This window comes from Styela clava, chromosome 5, assembly GCF_964204865.1.
Source record: "Styela clava chromosome 5, kaStyClav1.hap1.2, whole genome shotgun sequence".
In the NCBI taxonomy this organism is placed as follows: domain Eukaryota; kingdom Metazoa; phylum Chordata; class Ascidiacea; order Stolidobranchia; family Styelidae; genus Styela; species Styela clava.
In genome coordinates, this window is record NC_135254.1 from 23,908,695 (window position 1) to 23,930,361 (window position 21,667).

The window sequence follows — 21,667 nt, forward strand, 5'->3', positions numbered from 1 at the left end:
TTCGACCGCATGTTGCCATCCCTAATCTGCCACGCTTCGACCGCATTTCGCCATCCCCAATTTGACTTTTCGACCCTATTTTGCCATCCCTAATCTGCCACCTTTCGACCGTATTTTGCCATCCCCAATATGACTTTTATGCTACCACCACTATAGGCTTTGGTCACTTCCAGCGATTGTAGTGTAGGGATACTTTGGCAAGCCCTATGACGTTATAGGATAGGATAGGATTTACATATTTATCCCGGGGGAGAGGAAAGCCGATAAGACGGCTTATCCATATGGCGAACCACGGCCTCTCGTCCGGTTACCGGTACCATTCCAAGTCGGGTATGGGATTAGTTTTACTGTATTGTTTGTTTTCGGAAGCATGGGCTTGGTGGTGGAGGAAGCCGTAACCGACCAGCGGTTACGTGAACCACCCAACGACGGCGAGGAGTCCAGCAATCCTCTCGCACATAACCATTCCTGCATGGGATTCGAACCTGCGAACCCACGCAGAGGAGTTAGAGGTGCGGTGGCGAGCGTATTCCTAACGCTTAGCCCGTTGAGCCACACCGCCGCGCGCCGCCGTGACGTCGTAGTGACGTAATTTTTGGATGGCGCAGTCAGGTTGGGATTGGGGACTGACATGTGCAAAAATCGTTATGCTACCCCCACTAGACTGCTAGAAGTACCGTAGTCTACTTGAGGTACGAAACTACACAAGACCCAGAAATTGTAAAAGCATTGCTGAATGCCTGCATTGAGTTATAAATATTTTGCTTTTGTTACAGAACTACATTTACAGATTTAGGAACTGCTTGCATGTATAGAATCAAACTTTTCAAATGAGTTATCTTTCTCTGGGTGATAACAATGATGAAGAAGGAGATTTTTTTGGATCTCCTGCTGGAGGGTAGGTTTATCTAATTTCACTAATACTATTACTGTAATAATGAATGTCTGATGCTGTATCTATCTTAAATAATAATATCTGGATAAATGCTGAAATGTAACATTCAGACATTATTGTTAATGGCTTCATCATTTCAGCGTTTTCAATATCGCTAAAAATACAGTAAAATTAAGTTGCGCAATGAACTACAAAGAAGCGCAATCTAAAAACGTCATCATTGAATTTCTCGGAAAATAATCCAAATTATCAAATGAAAAAAATTTCTACCGTGACATTCGAGCATTCCTCTGAAAAATAATCAGATTTATCAAAGGAAAAAAATTGCTACTGTGGCATTTGAGAGTTTTTAGCAAAAAACAGAAATTTTTATCACGTGATGGCCGTGATTCACATGGAGTGTTTGTTTTATTGAACCAAATGAAGGGACATTCTTGGAATTTGGATAGTGTTTTGTACTGCCAATGGTTGTTTTAATTTGATCACTGTGTCTTTTTCTCATTAAACATTTGAAAGATTATAGATACCAGAAATAGGATGATTGCTGAGTTAGTTCACTTTAAATTACTAACATCGTTTCTCGGGATGAAATTTTTTAATATTATTCCTGTATTCCTAGAATTTATTGAGATATGTTACATTGCTTTGTCTATTTGTGTAATGTTATTATATTTGTGACTACAGTCAATCCCAATCAAAACTTGGATCTCTGTTTGGAATGAATGCACGGATGGATAAAAATCCTTCCAGCAATCAGAGTTTGACATATACAGCACCAAAACCTCCCAAGCCTGAAAAACAAGCTACTGATGCAGGTTAGCTTGTTCACTTATAAAAATTTCCATTCAAATTATTTAGTCTTTTATATCTTGATACAAGGTAAAGAGAAAAATGTTTTGTATTTAATCATTGTAAGGAGTTGTCATTATAAGGATGTTTATTTTTTTTCTAACTTTTATTCATCATTGCTTGTTGTGATTTTTTTCAAAAATAATGTTAAATATGAAATATCTTCCATGTTCTGCTGCCAAATGTATCATGGAGCAATTTCTATTCTCATACTCATGATTGATTTTTTTTTGTTATTTACAATATGTTTAATGAAAGTATATAAATTGTGTATACAGGAAAGAAGAATTCACAAGCTCAACCATCATCTGGGGTCGCTGTGGCAGTGGCGGTTACAGCTTACAAATAGTTAGTTTATTCCTACCAATTTGATTTCTGTATATAATATGACTATTAGTGGCACCAGCAATTTTCTTGCATAAAATTATATGACAATTAGCACATAAAATCTTGTTATCTGTCTCATCAAGCAATTCAACATAGCTACTGCTAACCTCGCACTGCTACGAATACGATACAATACAATTGACTACGTTGTAGGATAATAACAATGCAAACAACTACGTATTGAATGTTTCCATTTTTGATCGCCGGGAAATTCTTCCCATATACTCTTCGTGTGCAAAATTATTGGTTCTTATTTCAAGGGTGGTTTTGCGAGTTAGCGCCTATAAACCGATTTTTATGTTTTAAACCATCATTTGAAATAAAGACATTCAACAACCTCCCATTCAAATATACCGGTAGAAAACTTTAGTCTAGTCTATCAAAGCTATTTCTAGACTAATTTTTGATTACTGCAATTAAAATAAAACTGCTACGAAGACAATGAATATTGAGTTAATTGATAAAGACTACGTTTATTGTTAGGTCAAATTTTGCAGTTATGTGAATTGGCTGATGTTTCGGCAGCAAATAAGGAGGTCAATGTCCGGAGAAACAACTATATATCTAGTTAGAGATTTATAAAGTTGTAGTACGTAAATTGAAATTGTTTTGCAACCCAGTGTGGAAGGTTTGGGTCGTGACCCTGTTTTTGCGAACCCCTGATCTGACCTATCATCATTTAGAAGGTTAAGTTAATAACCCAAAATTTGGACTTATTCGTTCTTTATTCCATCAACAGTAGATGTCACTAAGCCTATAAAAGCAGTGAATTTTTACTCGATTCAGGCAATAACGTATGCATGATTTGTTGAATTGATGGAAAAACATGGGAAATGAATAATGTAAAAAATAATTTTTGTCGAAACATGTCTTGTGTTTTTTTCTCAGTGTCAGCAATCAATATCAAAAGCAAGGAAAACTTGGTGCAGCATTGTTAACTAATTTTGCAGACAGAGATGTGAGCTAACTTTGTAAATCTATGACTAGACCTATATTGATCATTATTAAATCGTGTTGCGACTACAGATATTTATGATTTTTCACTATATGAAAATTATGCTAGACAATAGACACCGATCACTACTGTGCGGTTTCGTATGAATGACTACAGATATCTGACCCAAATGCTTGTATCGCCCTTTTTTAATATATCGGTAACACTTGGAAATACTGAAATTTTCAATGGACTACCGAGGTATCTCTGTATTTAATTTGATAGGGTGATGTCAATGATACCACTGCCAGTAAATGGGCTAATATATTTCATTTAATTTTTAGTACAAAATTTTAATGTACGTCAGCAAACAACAGCCTGTTACAACAGCAAAGATATCTTCAGAGTTTCAGTTTAATGTATGTTCATTATATACATATTTTGTGTTAACTTCTTTGATGCAGATTTTTGAGCACTTACTTAAAACTGCAAAAATTAAGTACAATATTTTATTATTTGTATATTTAAATCAGGGTTCCATTGATCATTGCTTTTTTTACCATGGGTGAGAAATAGCTTTTTGATTTTGATGTACAGAATAAATTGAAAAATTTTTTTGTATCAACCTTTGATGCTAGTTTTCATTCACTCAGGTCCTACCAAACAACTATGCATCCTTTTATGATGACCAACGACAAATGTGGTCAGTGCTGTTTGATAAAAGTGACCAGTTGGTTAATTTTGCGAAGCAGGTGAGTTATGTTTTTGGCGTTTTGATTGGACTTTATTTTGTGAGGACACCACAAGTTTCGTGGTTAATAAATGTTTTTGCTATTCGCTCGAGGCCATATTGGAATTTTCCACTTTATTTTCCGCCTTCAAACACACAAGCATCGTGTTTCTACTTTTTGATTCATGAAGTATTATTCTTTTAAAAGACATGAGCGCATCATTTATTTTCAATTCACTGAACACTTTTTGTGTAATCAAATTTATTTGTCCACCAGGAAATCCAAATTTACTTCCATTTCAATTTTTCATCAAAATCCATGCTTTTCTCTCAAAAGCTATTTTGGTATCTTGCATTTGAACAGGGTAATTATCAAATTAATAATTTACAGGTTTGTCTTGCAAAATACAATAGTGCACAGAATTCCAATGTTGTTGTTGTTCAAGAATTGCAACTTGGTGAACAAGATACTTCACCATTGAAATCAGGGGATTCTGTGGAAGCCAAATATACTGGATGGCTTGTGCAACCTCAGAATGGTACTTTGGGATCTGTATTCGACTCTAATCATAAAACAGAAAAAACTTTCCGGTTTAAAACAGGCAAAGGAAAAGTTATTAAGGTGAATTGATCGAATTCTGAATGCATATGCCGTACAAGTGGTTTGAATCTGAGACTTCAAATTTATATACCAAATTAAGCCAATCATGTAGTGTACACAATATTGGGTAAAATGGGTATGCATTAACAGAAAAATTTGATTATTATTCACAACAGATGGTAACACCAATTTAACTGTGTAACCATTGGGTTGACATACTAAATGCAAGTTTACGATTTCTATATTTACTTTGGTGAAAGAAGAGAGATATTGTAAAAGACCCGATGTATGTCAATTTGGCCATATATTAGAAAAGTAAAAACTAATAATTTGAAATATTTATATCGGTTATGTCAATTTTATCACTTCATACAGGGCTGGGAAGAAGGAATGCTTGGTTTGAAAAGAGGTGGAAAACGATTTTTAGTGATACCTCCTGCTCTTGCATATGGATCAAAGGGAGCTGGGAATAAAGTTCCTCCTAATTCAACACTTGCTTTTGAAGTTGATATTTTGAGAGTATGTTTTAAACGAACTTGATTTTCGATATTGTTTTGCTTCTATTAGCTCAAGTCAACCCTAATAAACAGGTTTTTATGGAAAGAAAATGAATCGTTTTGTTAAATTTTTGTTGTCATTGTTGTGATACGCAAGTAACAGACCAACCTATTTCAAATCTAAATAAGTTTTCACATTTTAGTTCAGCCAGTTTTATGGAGCCGACAATTCACTTCAAATTCTTTGTTTTTTACAATTCTTTGGCACACGTTCATATGACAGGTTATACCAGTGGTTCTTAAACTTTTTGAGCCGCGCCCCCCTTTGAAAAATTTTATGAACTTCGCGTCCCCCCTTTTTTGCTTTGGAAAAATACTTTTGTAATGGGATAGGTTGCTTTATAATAAGATGGCGCTGTAAGACTGCTGGTATCATAGCGTCATTGCTCAGATTTCTTAGGCATTAAACGAATCGGGGTACAATTTCGCCTTTTACTGTCGTATGTATAAAGCCATACACAAATACTGGTCATCATACATTCTCTTTTTTCCGCTCATTTTGCAATACCTGGTGAAGTCAACTTAAGTTTTACGTAAAATTAAACACGCAATAAACGTATGCTCTTTGCGCTTTAAGGTATTTTCTGCATATACGTTTACGACACGTAAAATTTCAATCGTTTACTTCACTATTGAGCAATGCAAAATAATTACTGTGTGTTAAAAATACACAACAATTACAGACTTCTTGCTTGCCTAACGTCTCTAAAATTCACTACCAATACCTTTGGACAACCACCAGGTCAAAAATACAGATTACACAATGGAGTAGTGCAAATGAATTTATGTAAATTTGTAGCATAAAAAAGCCGTTCAATTGTTAATAGTAATTATGCATGTGGACTTTTCCCCGGCCCTTGAGCGCTGAAAAATAAAGTCCCTAATGACGTTTGCGATTGCATTTGGTTTAAATCACAGATTGTTTTCGCCAGCGTGACGTGTTATTTAAGCCGTAGAAATTTTTATTTTAAATCGGAATTTCTCTCAACAAATATTTTGTGCCGCGAAGACATGATAATTACTTTTTGCGTTCTCGCATGGAACCATGGCACCTGTGGGGAAAAACGAGTTAGTTTTTATTATATAATCATATCAGCGACGAGACGCTAAAGATAGAAAAAGAAGTGAATCCGCAACCAAAAATTTCATTGTGGAAAAAGTGTCATTATAAAATACTAAAACGGAAAACACCAACAGGTTTTGTTATGGGATGGAACGTTACGGTTCAAAAACACTTTCTTAGACATCGCAAATCTCGTATATTCCTCGTTCTCGCGGCACCCCTGTAGTGTGGATAAAGCAACCATTTCAAAAATTTATATCGATCATGGATTGAATGTTTTATTCAACAGGAAAACCAATACATAACCGTTGAAAAAGTCGGCTATTTTAACGAGTGGTGTAATCTCAACAACTGACCCAGGAGCCGTAACGCGGGTGTTATGGGGCGATGAATATGTATTTCTGATTTACTAATATACTTTATATGTACCGTAATTTCATTGTACTAAATTGAATATATATACTTTCTAAGATTTTGAACCAGATCTTTCTAACGACAATAACGAATTTGCATGAGCGCAATATATATCAAAACTAAATATTGTCAGGCAGTTGAATTCACATCCTTATGTCCAGGGATTGATGTTGTATTTTAGATCTGTAATGAGTTTATTTTGTCATGAGTCCCCGCGACCGCGAGCTACCTTGAACACAAATGGAGTAAAATAGAGAGACATTTCGACATTTCTTGTAGTTGTCATAGATTGAATATTGCGGGACAAAAAAGGGGTATTATACCGTGAAAAAGCAGGCATTTTTACTGAACCGAAGACCGTTTCGAGAGACGTTGCATGGAAATTTTCGATTCCATCTTGTGACCTCTCGCACCCCCTACCCCCCCTCTAAAAGCATCTCGCACCCCCCAGTTTAAGAACCACTGGTCAATACTAACTAATCAACCATATTTATTTTATTTAATTATAATATATTCAAGCACTGGATTCTATGTTATCAATCTTAATTTCTGTGCAATGACTACTGTAGGCCCATCATCTCTTAAATAAAAATTTAGTAAGGAATAAGCTAAAAAATGAAAAGCAGGATATTGTTCAGGTAACATTTAACATATAATAAAGTGATAAAGTATAATCCAATAAATACAATTTTTATCTTTATCACAGATCAAGCATCAGGGTACTGATAATTCAGTCCAACAGTCCAACTCTGTTGAGTCTGTTCCTCAATCACTGGCTCAAGCATCTGAAAGAGGTTAGATTATAGTTTGTAATATAACTGTCCTAATTACTTAAAGTATAACTGCAGTATATTTGAAATATCAGGATTTAGGATAAAATGTTGTCATATTCGAATCATACTGATAAGTCATAGCTCAAGGATATCTCATATATTTTAAAAATATATGAGTATTTTTTATATTTATTTATTAGTAGACCCGGAACTGTTTCTATGTGCATTTAAAATGTGGAGACATTGAGCTTTGCATAGTAAGCTAGCGATGACACATCTACAATCGGTCGCTGTTATATATTAATTTTTTTTATAAAAGTATAAAAAAAATATAAATTGAATCGACTACATAGGACAATGTCATTGAATTTGCACTGGTTGTACTTATTATCAATATTTTACAAATCTTTTCACATTCAGGATTAAAGTTCCAACTTCAAAGTATTGGGATTATCAATTTAGTGAAACCACACAGGATATATTTGTTGGCCTGGGTTGAGTTTACCCTTATTAATATGATGTATTAACAAATGAATATTGTTTTGTTTATTATAAACTCTATTTTTCTAGAACCAAGTTTTGGACAAAATTTAGAAGTTCCTTTCGGTGGAATGCCAACAACTGGGTGAGCTTCTTTTCAAATAATTAGAATAAATCAAATAGTAAATTTAATTTTATTTAAAGAACAAAGTTTCCCAACTGGGAGGACATATGAAAATGTTCTAGGGGAGGAAATATCACTTTGCATTTGGTGTAGTTCAACAAATATTGTTCAACAATGATAAAACATAGATAACAACATCTATCTTGCAGGAATAGTTAGTATGGTCAATCAAATCTCAATTCCTTTTCCTTTATTGCCCTCTCTCAAATTAACAGTTTCATTAATTCCCAGAGAGGAAACAGTCAAAGGAAGAACAGCTTCTTTTAATGAACAACTGGCTCATGTAAGCGTTTCAACTTTTATTTATTTTAATTGTAATGCATTATTTAAGCTAGATTTTTCGACTATGAATTAATAGCCAATTTACAAAATAGGCCTTGTAGCTTCATTGTAATTATATCCTCTGTTTAACAGCAACAAGTCGATAGTAGTAAGGCCAAATTACTATCAAGAATGGCTAAAGTTGGTCAACCAATGTTACCACCTAAACCATCAGCAGTGGCACATTCACAGGAACCTGATACTGGACCAACTCAACCAATGGCAGTTTCTTCTCAAGTTCATGCTCAAGCTCCCTCTCAGTCCCAGACCCATCAAGCTGTTGCTCCAGTTGCCCATACCCCACCTCAACAACCTCAAATGCAGATGACAAGAGAAATTTCTCAGGTAAAAATTCTCTATAGGCCATGGAATTTTAGGATTTCTGGTTATGCTCAATCATGCCATGTGCCTCCTTTATGCTTAATAATATGAAAGAATTCAGGTTGGAATAATTTTGCATAATTTAAATTAAGTGGTATGATGTGATCCTTCCAATTATCAGCAATTGGTCAACTTTGTACCATTCATTTATTAGTTTGGTATATTATTTCAATGTTGGTTCAATATGCGGCCAAATGCATCACGCAAAATTAATCAATACATAATTTTTGCCTCCCCTTCTTGCATCTTTTATATTGAGACTTCTTTCAAACTAGTGTGTCTGTCACATCTTTATACTTTAAAATTGCAATAATGATTTCAACTTTCAGAGTCCTGCATATCCAGCAATAAGTCCAGTTGCAATAGATCAGACTTATATGCATAATCCTCACGCTACATTCCAACATTCAGGACATTCCATCTCTGTAAGTAGAAATGACCATTAGTCTAGAAATCAAGAAAGTTTTACTGTTCCTTATTACGAATAGGTTTGCTGTATCAAAATCGTTTTCTTCTTTCTGGATTTAGCTTTGCTCTTCATTGTGATTACAACAAAATTGTCTTTTATATCTTTTGATAATATTTGAGGGCCTACCCTTCTTGCAACAAATAATATTTAATTTTATTTATCGAGGCTTTTAATAAATATAAAGAAGTTCGACTTCCAGCCTCATCTCAGCAGTACTTTGCAGTTTACTCGCAAATTATATGAATATCAAAGTTCTTAAGACGTTATATGCATTCAAGATAATCAATATTCCATTGTATCATTTCCCAACTTATCTTGTTCATGAGCCTTTGGGGTGAGAGAGTAACTTTGCTCATAAAGCCAGAGTTCAATTTGGAGTTGGATTTTCATATTTATACAAGGGGAGACTGAAAGATTGCGCAGGGTAGGGATTCAGAGATGCGATGGCAACACGTAGCACATTGCGCCAATTGTCAAGTCAAATAAGTTGACATGATGAGGTTCTTTATTTTGTCTCAATGTCTTGGTAAAACACCAACTTATTAAAATTATTGAGGAAAATTATTTTTCGGTTTATTTTATTTCTTTTATTGTAGCCTCACTCAACCTTTGGAATGATGCAAAGCAATCCGGTACTCAGTCATTTTCAGCAATCCTCTGGTATAATGCCTTACGCCGGAATTCAACCTTCAACATTTAATCATTTACAGGCATATTCAAACCAAACAGGTAATAATTCCAGTTTAAGTATTTGTATAAACATATTTGTATTACTGGAATTTTAAGTGTTTGTATATGTGAATAATTTGCTATTTGTTGAATTAACTTATTATTATTTATATAATACCAAATTATAATATTTTATAGAATATCGACTAATAGATCACATTGATTTTATTTTTCAGGAGCTGATTTTTTACCAGCAATTTTGTCTGAGTCCCAGAAACAGAGTTCTGACATGAAGGTTTTGTTGGACAAAATGGAAAAGGTTCGTGTAATGTGTAATCTTGAAATTAGAATAATGGCTGGTTTGATGGATTGGTTAAGCAAAACCTGTAAAATTGAAATGTGACTCAACAATTATGAAAAAGTTTGATATACAGTATGTGAGTTCAGTTATTTAGAAATTTCAAAAGTTATTGAGTATTGACTTTGAATTTCAAGAGGAAATGGAAATCCGTATTAATAGTTTTTATGCATTGTTGTCCTCTTTTACAATTAAATAAGATAAATACTAAATAGGAAATAGGGACAAATAAGTTATACGAATATCAATATCTGAATTGTTTGCTATTATAGTGTTGTATATTGTGATTTCGACTGATTTAGAATATTGAAATTGAATTTGCTTGCTCAGGTTTCTGATAAAGTTTCAGCGATGATGAAAGTTTCTGAATCCCAGCAATTGAATATATCTTCTGCTGACAATATGGATGCTGCATTGTTATCTCATAATATTCAAAGAATAGTTCAGGTCATTTTATTTACCTTCTTTGGACTTTAACTTGTTTTTATTCAATCTACTACCAAAAACCAGACCCTTTACCCATCGCATACCAACTTATAAGTATATGGAGGATGCTTTCTGTAAGAAATTTGAACTCCAATTTTAAGTCAAACTCCTGTCTCTGGAAAATTAACTGACTGACTTTAATATCAATAAAAAATTGCCTAAGTCCCCCCCCTGCTGGACTTGACAAACTATTCATCTTATTATTTGCTCCTCGCTGTGGATCTCATGTATAGTGGTAGAAGCAAAGCCTTAAACATAATATTATGGAAATACAGGAGAATGAAAAGATGAAGAAAAAAGTTTTGGAGAAAAACAAGCAAATTGAAACACAAAGTGACAAGATTGCAGACTTGTTGCAGCAAAATCAAAAGTTTGTTATCCAGATTTAATATTCACTTTAAGAAACAATAAGTATTGAAAATAAATGCAAATGAAAGTTCATGCTTTGTATACGGCTGTACCATAATAACAGCTATGCCTTAAATTTTTCAACATTTTCATTCAGATTAGTTGAGGAGAGTCATGCTCAAATGGAGAAGAGAAATACTTCATTTAAAGAAACTTTTGGACAAACTCAGGAACGAACTCTCCAACTTGAAAAGGAAAAAGTGGAACTGACAAGTAAATTGAGGTAATGCTATTATACGTCTACTAAAGCATTCTCTAATTTCAATTTAATCGACATCTGTATCAGTGCATAAATGAATCAATGCTACATCACTTCAATATTCACTTTTCAAGAATTTATTCCAATTTTATTCGTTATTATAAATGGCATCATGCAGCCTGCCATTTGATGCATCGTGCTAAAACGAGGAACATGCATGCAAAAATACCTCTGATTACCCTGCACGGATTCGGATCCAGTGAAAAATAATTATGTGCCAAAAAATTGCTGGGATTCTCATTGTTGTACATAACTGTTGGTCAGATGCGCTTCGCTGTGGTATCGTTCTGCTACTAGAAAATACTGACTCCCCATTTCTGAGGATTTGTCCAAGCTGTTTTTTTGAGAGCTACTGATCATTTTCCCAACAAGTAAAAAGATATTATTTGTTCTCTATCCCTTTATTATAAGTTTGTCTGGTATAAATGATCGTTATTCGTTAGTATGTTAAACAAATATACATTTGAGTGATTATAGAAGCTATTCACTAAAATGTACCGAGTGACTGAAATATTTCAGAATTGCAAAACTATTAGGTTATGTAATTTTATCCTTGAATCATTTCTGCTCCCTGTTAAAATATAGTTTGCTTGGGTTGTTTCAACTTAACATACATAAAATATATTTTCTATAGGAAAATTACAAACAGGCAAACGGTTGTAGAAATAAAATATTTGTTATTTTGTTTATTGAGTTTCACTTTGAACATGTGTCTTCTTTTCATTCTAATTTTACTTTTCTTCAGTGACGCAACATCAAAAATATGTGAATTACAATTGAATGTAGTTAATATGACAGATCGAGCTAATTCATTGGAAAAACTAGTCAAAGTATCATCTACAGAAGCTGAATCTAAACAAACTGCTGATCAATTTAAATATCAAGGTTTGTTTGATTTTAAATCAGTTCCCAAACTTTTCAAATTCATACCACTTTTTTTCGTAATATAAATCATTACGCTTCGCTTCGGAGAGAACATCTACTTTTATTACCATGAAATTGCAATAAAATTTTATATTATCTTTGCGCATTTAATCAATACAATTCATGAGTTTGTTTTCAATCACATAAACCACTTAGCACAACTTAATGTCTGAGTCATACTTTTCTCTCAATGTTAATTTTAACAGATTTTATCATTTGTGTCAAGTTTCAACATGAGCAGATTGAAATGAATTTAAGAAAATGGCTTTATATTGTGTAGTTGATATTGTACATGGTTTGGAACCCCTGTTATAAATGTTTATTGCTGTAATTAACAATTACTGCAATTATTAAAAAAAATAGTGATTTTTGATTTTTCTGATATTGGAAATTTCAGGCTTGCTTTATGCAAAATTTTCAGAAAAAAATTTCTTTGGTAATACTGTATTTTGGAGTTTTCTACGTTATAAATCTAATCTTCTATACATTTCCTTTCCAGAGATGGAGAACCAACTTTCTCAGGCTTCTAAACAATTGGAAATACTGAGATCTGATAAAATGAAACTTGAAAAATTATATCAAGATAAATCATCTTCTGCCAATGAGGAAGCAAGTCAGGTTAGTCTCGAATTTCCCTCAAAAATTTCAATCACTATGCGATTTTCTGCATTTATGGTAAATAATGATGAAATGTGATATATTCAAACAATTTCAAAAACTATATAATAAGATGAGAAAGTCCTGTTTTTTCTGATGTTAGAATTTGGTGCAGATTTAATATAATACCATAAATTCACTCGGCATTGAATATTTTAGATTACAACCAAATAAATCATGATATTTTCATAGATTAGTTGATTAGAGCAATGTACAACACCTTATCCACGGATGCAAAATGTTGATCAAGTAAATTGGATATGCTTATCACAGTTGCTGCTGTGGCTTTCACAATCTTTATCCCATAATTTTATTTGACAACAAATTCTTATAAATAATATTCAGTATCTAACATTCAACCAATAACTCAATCATCCTTTCTCTAGTGATTTATATTTCTTTGCCATTTATATATCGACTCATTTATTTATTAGATCATATCTTTTTAATAACATTACTATAGTATTGGTATTTTCCATCATGCTTGCATTTGGATGGTTTCACTGGAGCTCAGAGTATGGTAGGCATTTTTGCATAATGAATATTATATTGAAAACGTAAAATGATAACCAAAAAGTATGCACTTACTGATAACTTCTTCTTACACAACCAGGGGCGTAGCCAGAATTTTCAAGGGGTGGAAGTAGGGATCGAAATTGTGAAATCCCATGCAACGACTTTTAAAGAAGTCACCACAATTATGTCATCTGTTTTTTCATTGCTTTCAGAAATTAGGAGCTGCACAACTAGCATTTGAGGAAGAAAAGACAAGTCTTTTACAACAAATAGAGAAATTGAAAGAAAGTCATAGTGCAGAAATGCAAAGCCTACAAGAAAAATATCAATCGGAGTCTAGTGGTGTGAGTTATTTCAATTTTTCATGAATTCTATTGAACATGTTTCGAGATTGTTATAACGTTCTGTTTGTCATTCATTGTGCATTGGTTTTTGACTTTGTCATATCATTGACGGATAATCGCTTAGATTTTAGTGATACTGTTGATTACAAAACCACCGCAACAATTATCCACCATAACGAGTGATGCCTCGTCTTCTCCTTTGCAAAGTTTTATATAGCCAACCAGTACCTCCATTTTAAACAGGCCGTTGGTATTAAAAATGAATTAGAAGCAAGATGGAGAGAAAAGTGCAAGGAAGCAGTCACCACGGTAACAAAAGCAGCAGAAGCTAAGTTGAATGAAGTAAATGAGGAAAAAGATGAACTTGAACAGAAAATTGAAGCTTATCAGAAAAAGGTAAGAAAAAAATTAAATAATTTGAATTATCATGTCTAGGATAATGTTGTGATTCTGTAAGAAAACCGAAGATTATTTGCAATAAAATTCGTTGTTCTTTTGTTTTTTATATTTTTCTTAATATTGTTCATTCATGTCTAGTTCCTGCAGTTGCGGAAAATGTATGAAGAAAAACTGAAGTCAGAAGAAGAATTGACGGAGAAAGTAGAAGAATTAGAAAGCATCCAAGAAAGAGTGAGAGGAATATGTTATTTGGTTTTCAATTTCAGAATGTCAGCAGATACAAAAAGTTTCATATCCAACAAACAGTTTTGTTTTTAATTTGCTGTCCAATGTTCAGAAAAATGTGGACATCGCAGCCTAAAATTACCTGTGCTTCAGTGTTGAACATGAAAATTAAAGTGGGTACGTTTTAAAATTGAAAGAGTTTGTGGTTCAAACAGTTTTTCTAGTCCTGGACAACAGCTGCAGTGGTTGGAAAGATTTATACTATACCTATTTCTCCTATGTCTCTAATGGCTCGGTAGTGCTGACCTTGAAATTTGTCGTAGCTTGAGTTGTGATATTTAATTTAATGATAAACTGAAAAATGTCCTAAAAGATTTTAAATATGTACTTCATTAAATAGACTCCCGATGTTTTGCTGACAAGAAAGAGACATAATTCTTGAAATCATAAAATTGCAAGCAGTGGGATCCAGATTTTATGCCAATTTGGACTATGCATTAAGGCTTCTTTGGTAAAGAAGTTGCAGGAAACACCAAAGACACTGCATAAAAAAAACTTTTTGGCTTCATTTGACATTGCAATTTGAAATCCGTATTCAAACACTTCAAGTCTGCTTTTCAATAAGCTTCAAATTTTAATACTCTGATCTGCTTTGTGGGGTTATTATGAGATTCTTTCTGTGTAAAAAAATTGACAAATATTACAACAGCATTTTTTATATAACAGGTGTTTCAAGTAATGTTCAAACTAAATGCTTTCGAGATCATTAGGTGTGCAAGATTTAGAATTATTCTTTTGTGAAATTTGTTCATTTATTTGACACAGTATGGTAAACTGAGGAATCAAGCTGTTGCAATGAAAGAAAAGTATGAAGAGACCATTGCCGAACTGAGGGAAAGTTCACAGGAAAGTCAGAAAACAGATGTTGATATTACTGATCAGGTTAGTGTAGATTGTTAATCTGTTTACTTTTTCCTGATTTATGGTCTTCACAGAAACAATTTATATTTTAATATTGATGTAGGCATTGAATGCATGTGAGGGACACCATTAAGATCTAATTTTTTTCTAAATTTGTTAATATTTTCACCTTGCTACCTTTAGAAAAAAGAAACCTTGTCTTATGTATTGCTTATTCCAAATTGTGCAGTAATATATTAACGATTAGGAATTGTATAAATACTTTTATTTTTGAAACGATGGTCATTATTGTTCTCAGATCAAGTCTGTAATGAATGATGTTTTTCGTCAAATTAATTCCAACATATCGTCTGATGAAGAATATGAGGGTAGTGAAGTGATGGGAGTCGTGCTCAATGTTATTAAGGTATTGTATTCTTCAGTAAAGCAAATTTTGATGATAATTGATTCCATTCGAATATTTTTGGCGCCATTAAACCCTTTGCACTTAGCATCAACTTTTCTGCGTTTTGTTGCCATTTGTCTAATTATAATTAAATTATAGGTTCATTAAACGAATAATTGTGAATTTTATACTTGTTAGATTATAATATAATTTAGTCTACACGTGTCTCACAATAAATTCTGATACGTAAAGAATATAATCGTCAAAACAGCTGCTTTGCTACTATAATTGAGTGAAGTGTCGCCGATTATATTACTTCAAGGGCCGTAGTTTGCCGACCCCTGATCTACGGTGTATTATTCTCTGAGTTCAATGTATAACAACTATTATAACAGTCAACTACTTTGAAAATACTGCAACCTGCATCCAACCTGACTGAACAGAGTGAGAATGAGAGTGAGGGAGAAGAGGAGATGAATGGGGAGGCGGAGAAAACTGAAAATGTAAATGAGAAGATAATAGTTGATTCTGAAAAAACTGCTGAAAATGAAACGAGTGAAATCGAAAATTATACGGAAAAAAATGTGGAAGATGATGTGGTGAATTCTGGTAAGTGAAAATTGTATTAACTGCATGGAACTAAGTGAATGATGCCATCCTGTGATCCACAAAACTAATCTGTGGGCTCCATTCGCTAAACTTTGTTACCATTTAACGTGTTAGTAAAGCACCAACTTTCCTGTAAAACAAGAAATTGACATTCACTAAATATCCTATATATCAGAGAGAAAATTTTCAGAGAATATGTTTTGTCAAATAGGACGTCTTGTAAAGTGCCTCATTTTCTCAAGTAATTGGCCTTCACCAACTGTCTTAACACTCTGGAGCAGAGGGTCAAAATTTTTCTTATTAGCAATTTGGCCTGTTCTTAACAGGGATTCTGGTTAAAATTGTCTTTCTTTAGTTTTTATATTCTTTCTGAAAATTCAATATGTATGGAGACTACACAATCCACAAAACTGCAACGGTAATAATCACAGAAGTCATTTATGCCTATTTTGATGGGACTAGTAACTGTTTCACTAGAAGACAGCTGTCGGTGTACATACGGGCTGGTACCGATAATAAACTACAGTCCCAATTAATCTGTTGATAACGATACTATAACAATTCGTCCATTCCATTGTCTGTTACACTACTGTTGATAACGGTACTATAACAATTCGTCCATTCCATTGTATGTTACACTGGTAGTGTATGTAATATGAGCATTCCATGTATCCATGGACTACTGTTACACGGTCCAAACATCTAGGTTTAGGCTGTTGATGGGCGCTAGATGCTTCCAGTCACTTCTTTGCTCCTGTTTTTTATTGGCCTTTGTGCTTACTACCTCTTGAGTGAAGAGGTGAAAGTACTTCTTATACTGGGCTAGTCTAAGCTCAGACACAAAATAGTTGGAGCCAATATACTTGAAATTAAATTCTAGTTGTGCATGTGGTTTTTTGTTGCAGTGACAGACACAGCAGCACCAGTTGTTGAAGACCAGGATTCTAATGTTTCTGATGAAGCGAAGGAATCAGATGACCAAAGAAATGAAGTTGACGAGATTTCAACAGATGTTAAAGATGAAAAAGAGGTCAAAGAAATTGTGGAACAGCAAACTTCAGAAGAACAAATAGAAATCATCCATCAGTTGGATCAAACGGAAGAAGAAAAAGCTGTTGTTAGTCAAGTTCAATTAGTGACAAACGACCCTGATGTAAAAGCAGAGGAAAAAATTTCTTCTGAGCAGAATGAATCCGAAAAGTTAGTATATACTCCTACTTGAACAAGTAGAGAAACCATAAAAGTTTTACAAGTTCAGTGTCATGGTCAACCAGAATTTATGATATATATCAGGGATGGCGAACCACTGACCCGCGGGTCACAAGGTGACCCAGCGCGTTTTATTCGTGACCCGCCAAGGCACGAAAAATGCTAACATATCAGTGATAAAAATTGATAAAACCGGCCTTAAATTAATCTAACTATAGCTAAACTATTATAATGTACCGTCACTTGGTCAGTCAGGGCTGCGATCGCTCATATCCAAATTGTTAGTTTTCGAGCCGGTATGGTAATTGTCAAAACCCCTAATCTGGGACGCATGTTGGAACCGCTGTGTACTGTTGTTACTTATCGATCTCGATCGGTAAGTATGTTGATAGGTATTTGTCTGTCTGTTAGATGCACGCGATATCTCACGAAAGCGAATGTGAATCTGTTCCAAATTTTGCATGTTCATTCATCATATCTCGGACCAGGAGCCTATTGATTTTGGATGAATTATGTCGTATAATTGGAGAGTAATTAATTAATTAGTGATGGGACACGCAGTGTCCCTATAGAGTCATGAATCGAAACCGCAGTTTCGATCGATAAGTCTTCGGTCTCCGACCGATATTCTCGTTCAGTTATTGGCTCTGACATCGTTTATGACATAACAATGCAATTGATCTGTTCATTGCTTGCAAAATCTTGTCTCTTCCGATCTGCAGACTGTTTTAGGGGTTATACGAAAACTAGATGCTACTTTGCATTTTATTAGTTTCTCGCCTACAATGCCGTTGAAAAATTTTTTTTTCAGAATTTACATAAAAACCTAGAAATCTGACATATCAATGGGCAGTGTAAAATGCCGTAATGTGGTTGTATAGGGAGAGAGAGAGATGATGATGGGTCTTAGGGATAAAGACTACCAACCCTATATATTTAAGTTCGATTCCCGCGTTATTGTTTTGAAACGCGTTATGGAATGTGACTCCAATCTGGATTCCTTCAGACGATAATAAGCGCACAGTGTTGATGCTAATCGTTGTTGTATAGTATTGAAAGATGCACAATCCAAAATTCCAAATACAGATAAAATTCAAACACACTCAACTCTCAACACAGTAAATCAGAAGTGAATCAACAGATTAAATTTAAACACACTTAACTCTTAACACAGTAAATCAGAAGTAAATCAAAACACGATATTATGCAGCCACCTCGGCAAGCCGGAATGATACGTCATCAAATTGATCAATACGAGAAAGGCAGTACATTTAATCAGTAATCAGTGTTGCGACAATAAAATGACCTATTGTTTGAAATATAACACACTATTAAAATAAAAGGGTTAAATACATTATAATCCATAGTTACACAATGCACATTTGCTACAGTTGAAGGCTGATCAAAAAATATGACACTATCAGAGTGGAGTTCTTTCCAAACTCTTTGGAACCGTAAAATAATTTGCCGCATCATCCTAAACGTAATTCATATGCGTATTTTCGTACTCTAATTTCATAAACTCGAGTGCCCTAAAAATTCCCTGATAGAAATACTGCAGAAGTATATCGCCGGATGAGAACAGAACAGGCCTAAGTCACAATTTTGAGTTTTGAGAAAAACGCAAAAAACAATTTGGAATTTTTTTATTTTCGAATTTCTAGATATTCACACTTAGTAAAGTCCTGAGCTCTGGTTATTTTAATGTGGATGAGAATATCTTTGTAGTCAATATTTTTTGACACTTAAGCTTCAATTCCTTCCTGCTTTTTTACCCCCATAAGAAACTTTGGCCCATTCTGTTCTCAACAACTTCTGAAATTTTCTGTATGGGATGCAAGGTAAAACAAGGTGACTTAGGCGGCCTAAGTTGCACTGAACAAATTTTTAGGGGTGTAAGTTTCGGACATTTCATTTCTGATGTTCATGCCCATCATATTGGAACTTAGGACTATCTTTTTCCAATATTTTGGGGTTTTGGGCCACGCTCTACAAGGTGGTGGTCTTGAAATCCTGAATTTCTCAATAATAAAAATTTTAGCTGGACTTAGGCCCATTCTGTTCTTAAATATTTTAGGCCTAAGTCCAGTTAAAATTTTTATTATTGAGAAATTCAGGATTTCAAGACCACCACCTTGTAGAGCATGGCTCAAAACCCCAAAATATTGAAAAAAGTCAATTTTCCAAAAATGTGACTTAGGCCCCTTCTGTTCTCATCCGGCGATATATATCTAAAACTACACCAACACCAGCAGAAGCTTATAAGATTTGTTTCAGAACAAACATTGATTAAAAATATCTGTGACCCACTCTCTTCTGTTCCGCGATAAAAATATAATTTTTGACCCATTCATTGAAAAAGGTTCGCAATCCCTGATATATAATATAGATGCAACACATGTGTTCACATTACAATCAAAATCTAGAGTTATGTTATAAAGTGTCATTCGTTACATTGACTTTTTTGTATGCCTATTTATGCTGAAAAACTTGGCATATGAAGCCTTCTTATTCATTATTCAACAGAGACGAAGTTGATAACAAAACAGAACCTGTGGATAACAAATTGGATGAGGATGAAGAAAGATCACAGTCACCAGATATTATTGCCAAACCTTCACCTCCCCCTTTGTTTGATGATGACGAAGAAGATGAAGATGATGATTTGAATTGGTTAAAATAATCTAACAATTTTTTTGAATTTAACAAAATCTGTCAAAATCAAGTTGAAACTTATATTTACATCACCACTCACTTAGTAGGACATTTATGCAATTTTTTTAAGGTATAGCGAAATAGATAAATAATTTCTCTGGAATATGAGTTGAAAATAAAGTACGCATAATACAGTGAAAATACACACACGATTTAACTTCGGGCTACAATATAGAATAATATTGATGGAAATTTCCAGCCTTAAACTTTTTTAACAAAATAAATTTGCTATCAATGTATTCATGATTGAACCTGATTTGAATGATTCGCTAATACATATAAAGCCACTTATAAATGTTTCATGTCCTAAAACTTTTGCTGGAATGGGCATTACAATAACAGGTGTTTGTTAATTTGCTTTTTGAACTCTGATAGGAGATATATCAATAAATATTTGTAAAATTACTATGTACTATGTATTCTATCGTGATTTTTATTAACAATATCCTGCAATAATGCATGATTGCCACCAGGTAAACTCATGTTGATAATAAATAAAGCTGAACCGGTGTTAGCAAAACGATGTAATTTGCCGACGTTTTGAACATGATGAAGTTTTTCTGTATAGAAATTCGAAACGTCTGCAAATTACATCGTTTTGCTAACACCGGTTGTGCTTTATTTATCATCAATATCCTGTAATGATTTGGATTTGTTGCATAAGAATCAGTATGGACTATTAGTGCTAAAATGTTTTCAATACGAGCTGTGAAGTATTTTATATAAGTAGTTAATTGCATAGATAATTGCTTGAAATCCCACTAAATTGATTATTTGCTGTTGTTACTTGTAGCTGTTATCCAATGTTTCAAAATTTCTTTTGCTTCTGAATTGTGCAATACTTTTTTGTTGATTTAAATTACTTGATCAGTCATTCTGATTTCTGAATTATTTAAAGAAGTTGTGTATTGCAGTCTACCCGGTGAATCTTTTTTCGCGCGGCGGTGTGGCTCAACGGGCTAAGCGTTAGGAATACGCTCGCCATCGCACCTCTAATTACTCTGCGTGGGTTTGTGGAGTAGAGCTAGCTCACAAAGAGATTTGAAACGAATATAGTAAGTAATAGCCTAGAGCAGTGGTCGGCAACCTTTTTTAAGTGACGGACCGGTGAAGCCTGACGAAAATTTTGGCGGACCACCTTTAAAAAAACGAACTAATCTTATGCGATAAATTATACGCGTTAGGAAATTTATGTTGACAGTATACTAAAAAACGAAAGTGATTCTACTTATTGCGAGATTTGTTAACTGTCATTTTTGGCTGTTGCGTGGCTCTGACGTCATGGCCACAAACCTTTCTTGTGAAAGGCTGAGATTCAGATTCAGATAATTTATTTCTATCATGCAAGAATTAACACAAAATTTAAAGCACGAAAAATTGACAAACGTGTATAATGACAATCGTAAAAAATTAAATATACACATCAGAATTCATACAAGTGAGAGATTCATAGCAATAGATAAGGAGTCGCGAAAGACTGTGACAGTCATCGAGTCAGCGACACCTGTGGGCTGGAGATTTAGAGGGAATGACAAAAAAAAAAAT

The 21,667-nt window shown here is 33.8% G+C and overlaps 1 protein-coding gene across 1 annotated transcript; it reads left to right on the forward strand.

The window, feature by feature from the left end:
- Positions 1–776: 776 nt before the first annotated feature.
- LOC120344680 (FK506-binding protein 15-like) lies at positions 777–20,996 on the forward strand. The gene is made up of 28 exons (XM_078112788.1): positions 777–898; positions 1,580–1,710; positions 2,023–2,092; positions 3,020–3,089; positions 3,410–3,484; positions 3,719–3,817; positions 4,187–4,417; positions 4,772–4,915; positions 7,137–7,224; positions 7,774–7,828; positions 8,099–8,150; positions 8,282–8,533; positions 8,899–8,994; positions 9,635–9,767; positions 9,944–10,026; positions 10,396–10,512; positions 10,827–10,921; positions 11,057–11,182; positions 11,964–12,103; positions 12,642–12,760; positions 13,528–13,659; positions 13,903–14,055; positions 14,197–14,289; positions 15,109–15,225; positions 15,503–15,610; positions 15,985–16,198; positions 17,104–17,398; positions 19,934–20,996. The coding sequence occupies exons 1-28, from the start codon at positions 831–833 to the stop codon at positions 20,088–20,090; spliced, it is 3,513 nt and encodes a 1,170-aa protein (XP_077968914.1). The 5' UTR covers positions 777–830; the 3' UTR covers positions 20,091–20,996.
- Positions 20,997–21,667: the final 671 nt, after the last annotated feature.

What these genes read in the sequence shown, in the direction of transcription:
- LOC120344680 (XM_078112788.1), top strand. Translation starts at nt 831, where the DNA reads ATGAGTTATCTTTCTCTGGGTGATAACAATGATGAAGAAGGAGATTTT. An exon ending in TTAATGAACAACTGGCTCAT is followed by an intron (nt 8,151 to 8,281) that starts GTAAGCGTTTCA and finishes TCTGTTTAACAG; the next exon opens with CAACAAGTCGATAGTAGTAA. An exon ending in TGACAAGAGAAATTTCTCAG is followed by an intron (nt 8,534 to 8,898) that starts GTAAAAATTCTC and finishes TTCAACTTTCAG; the next exon opens with AGTCCTGCATATCCAGCAAT.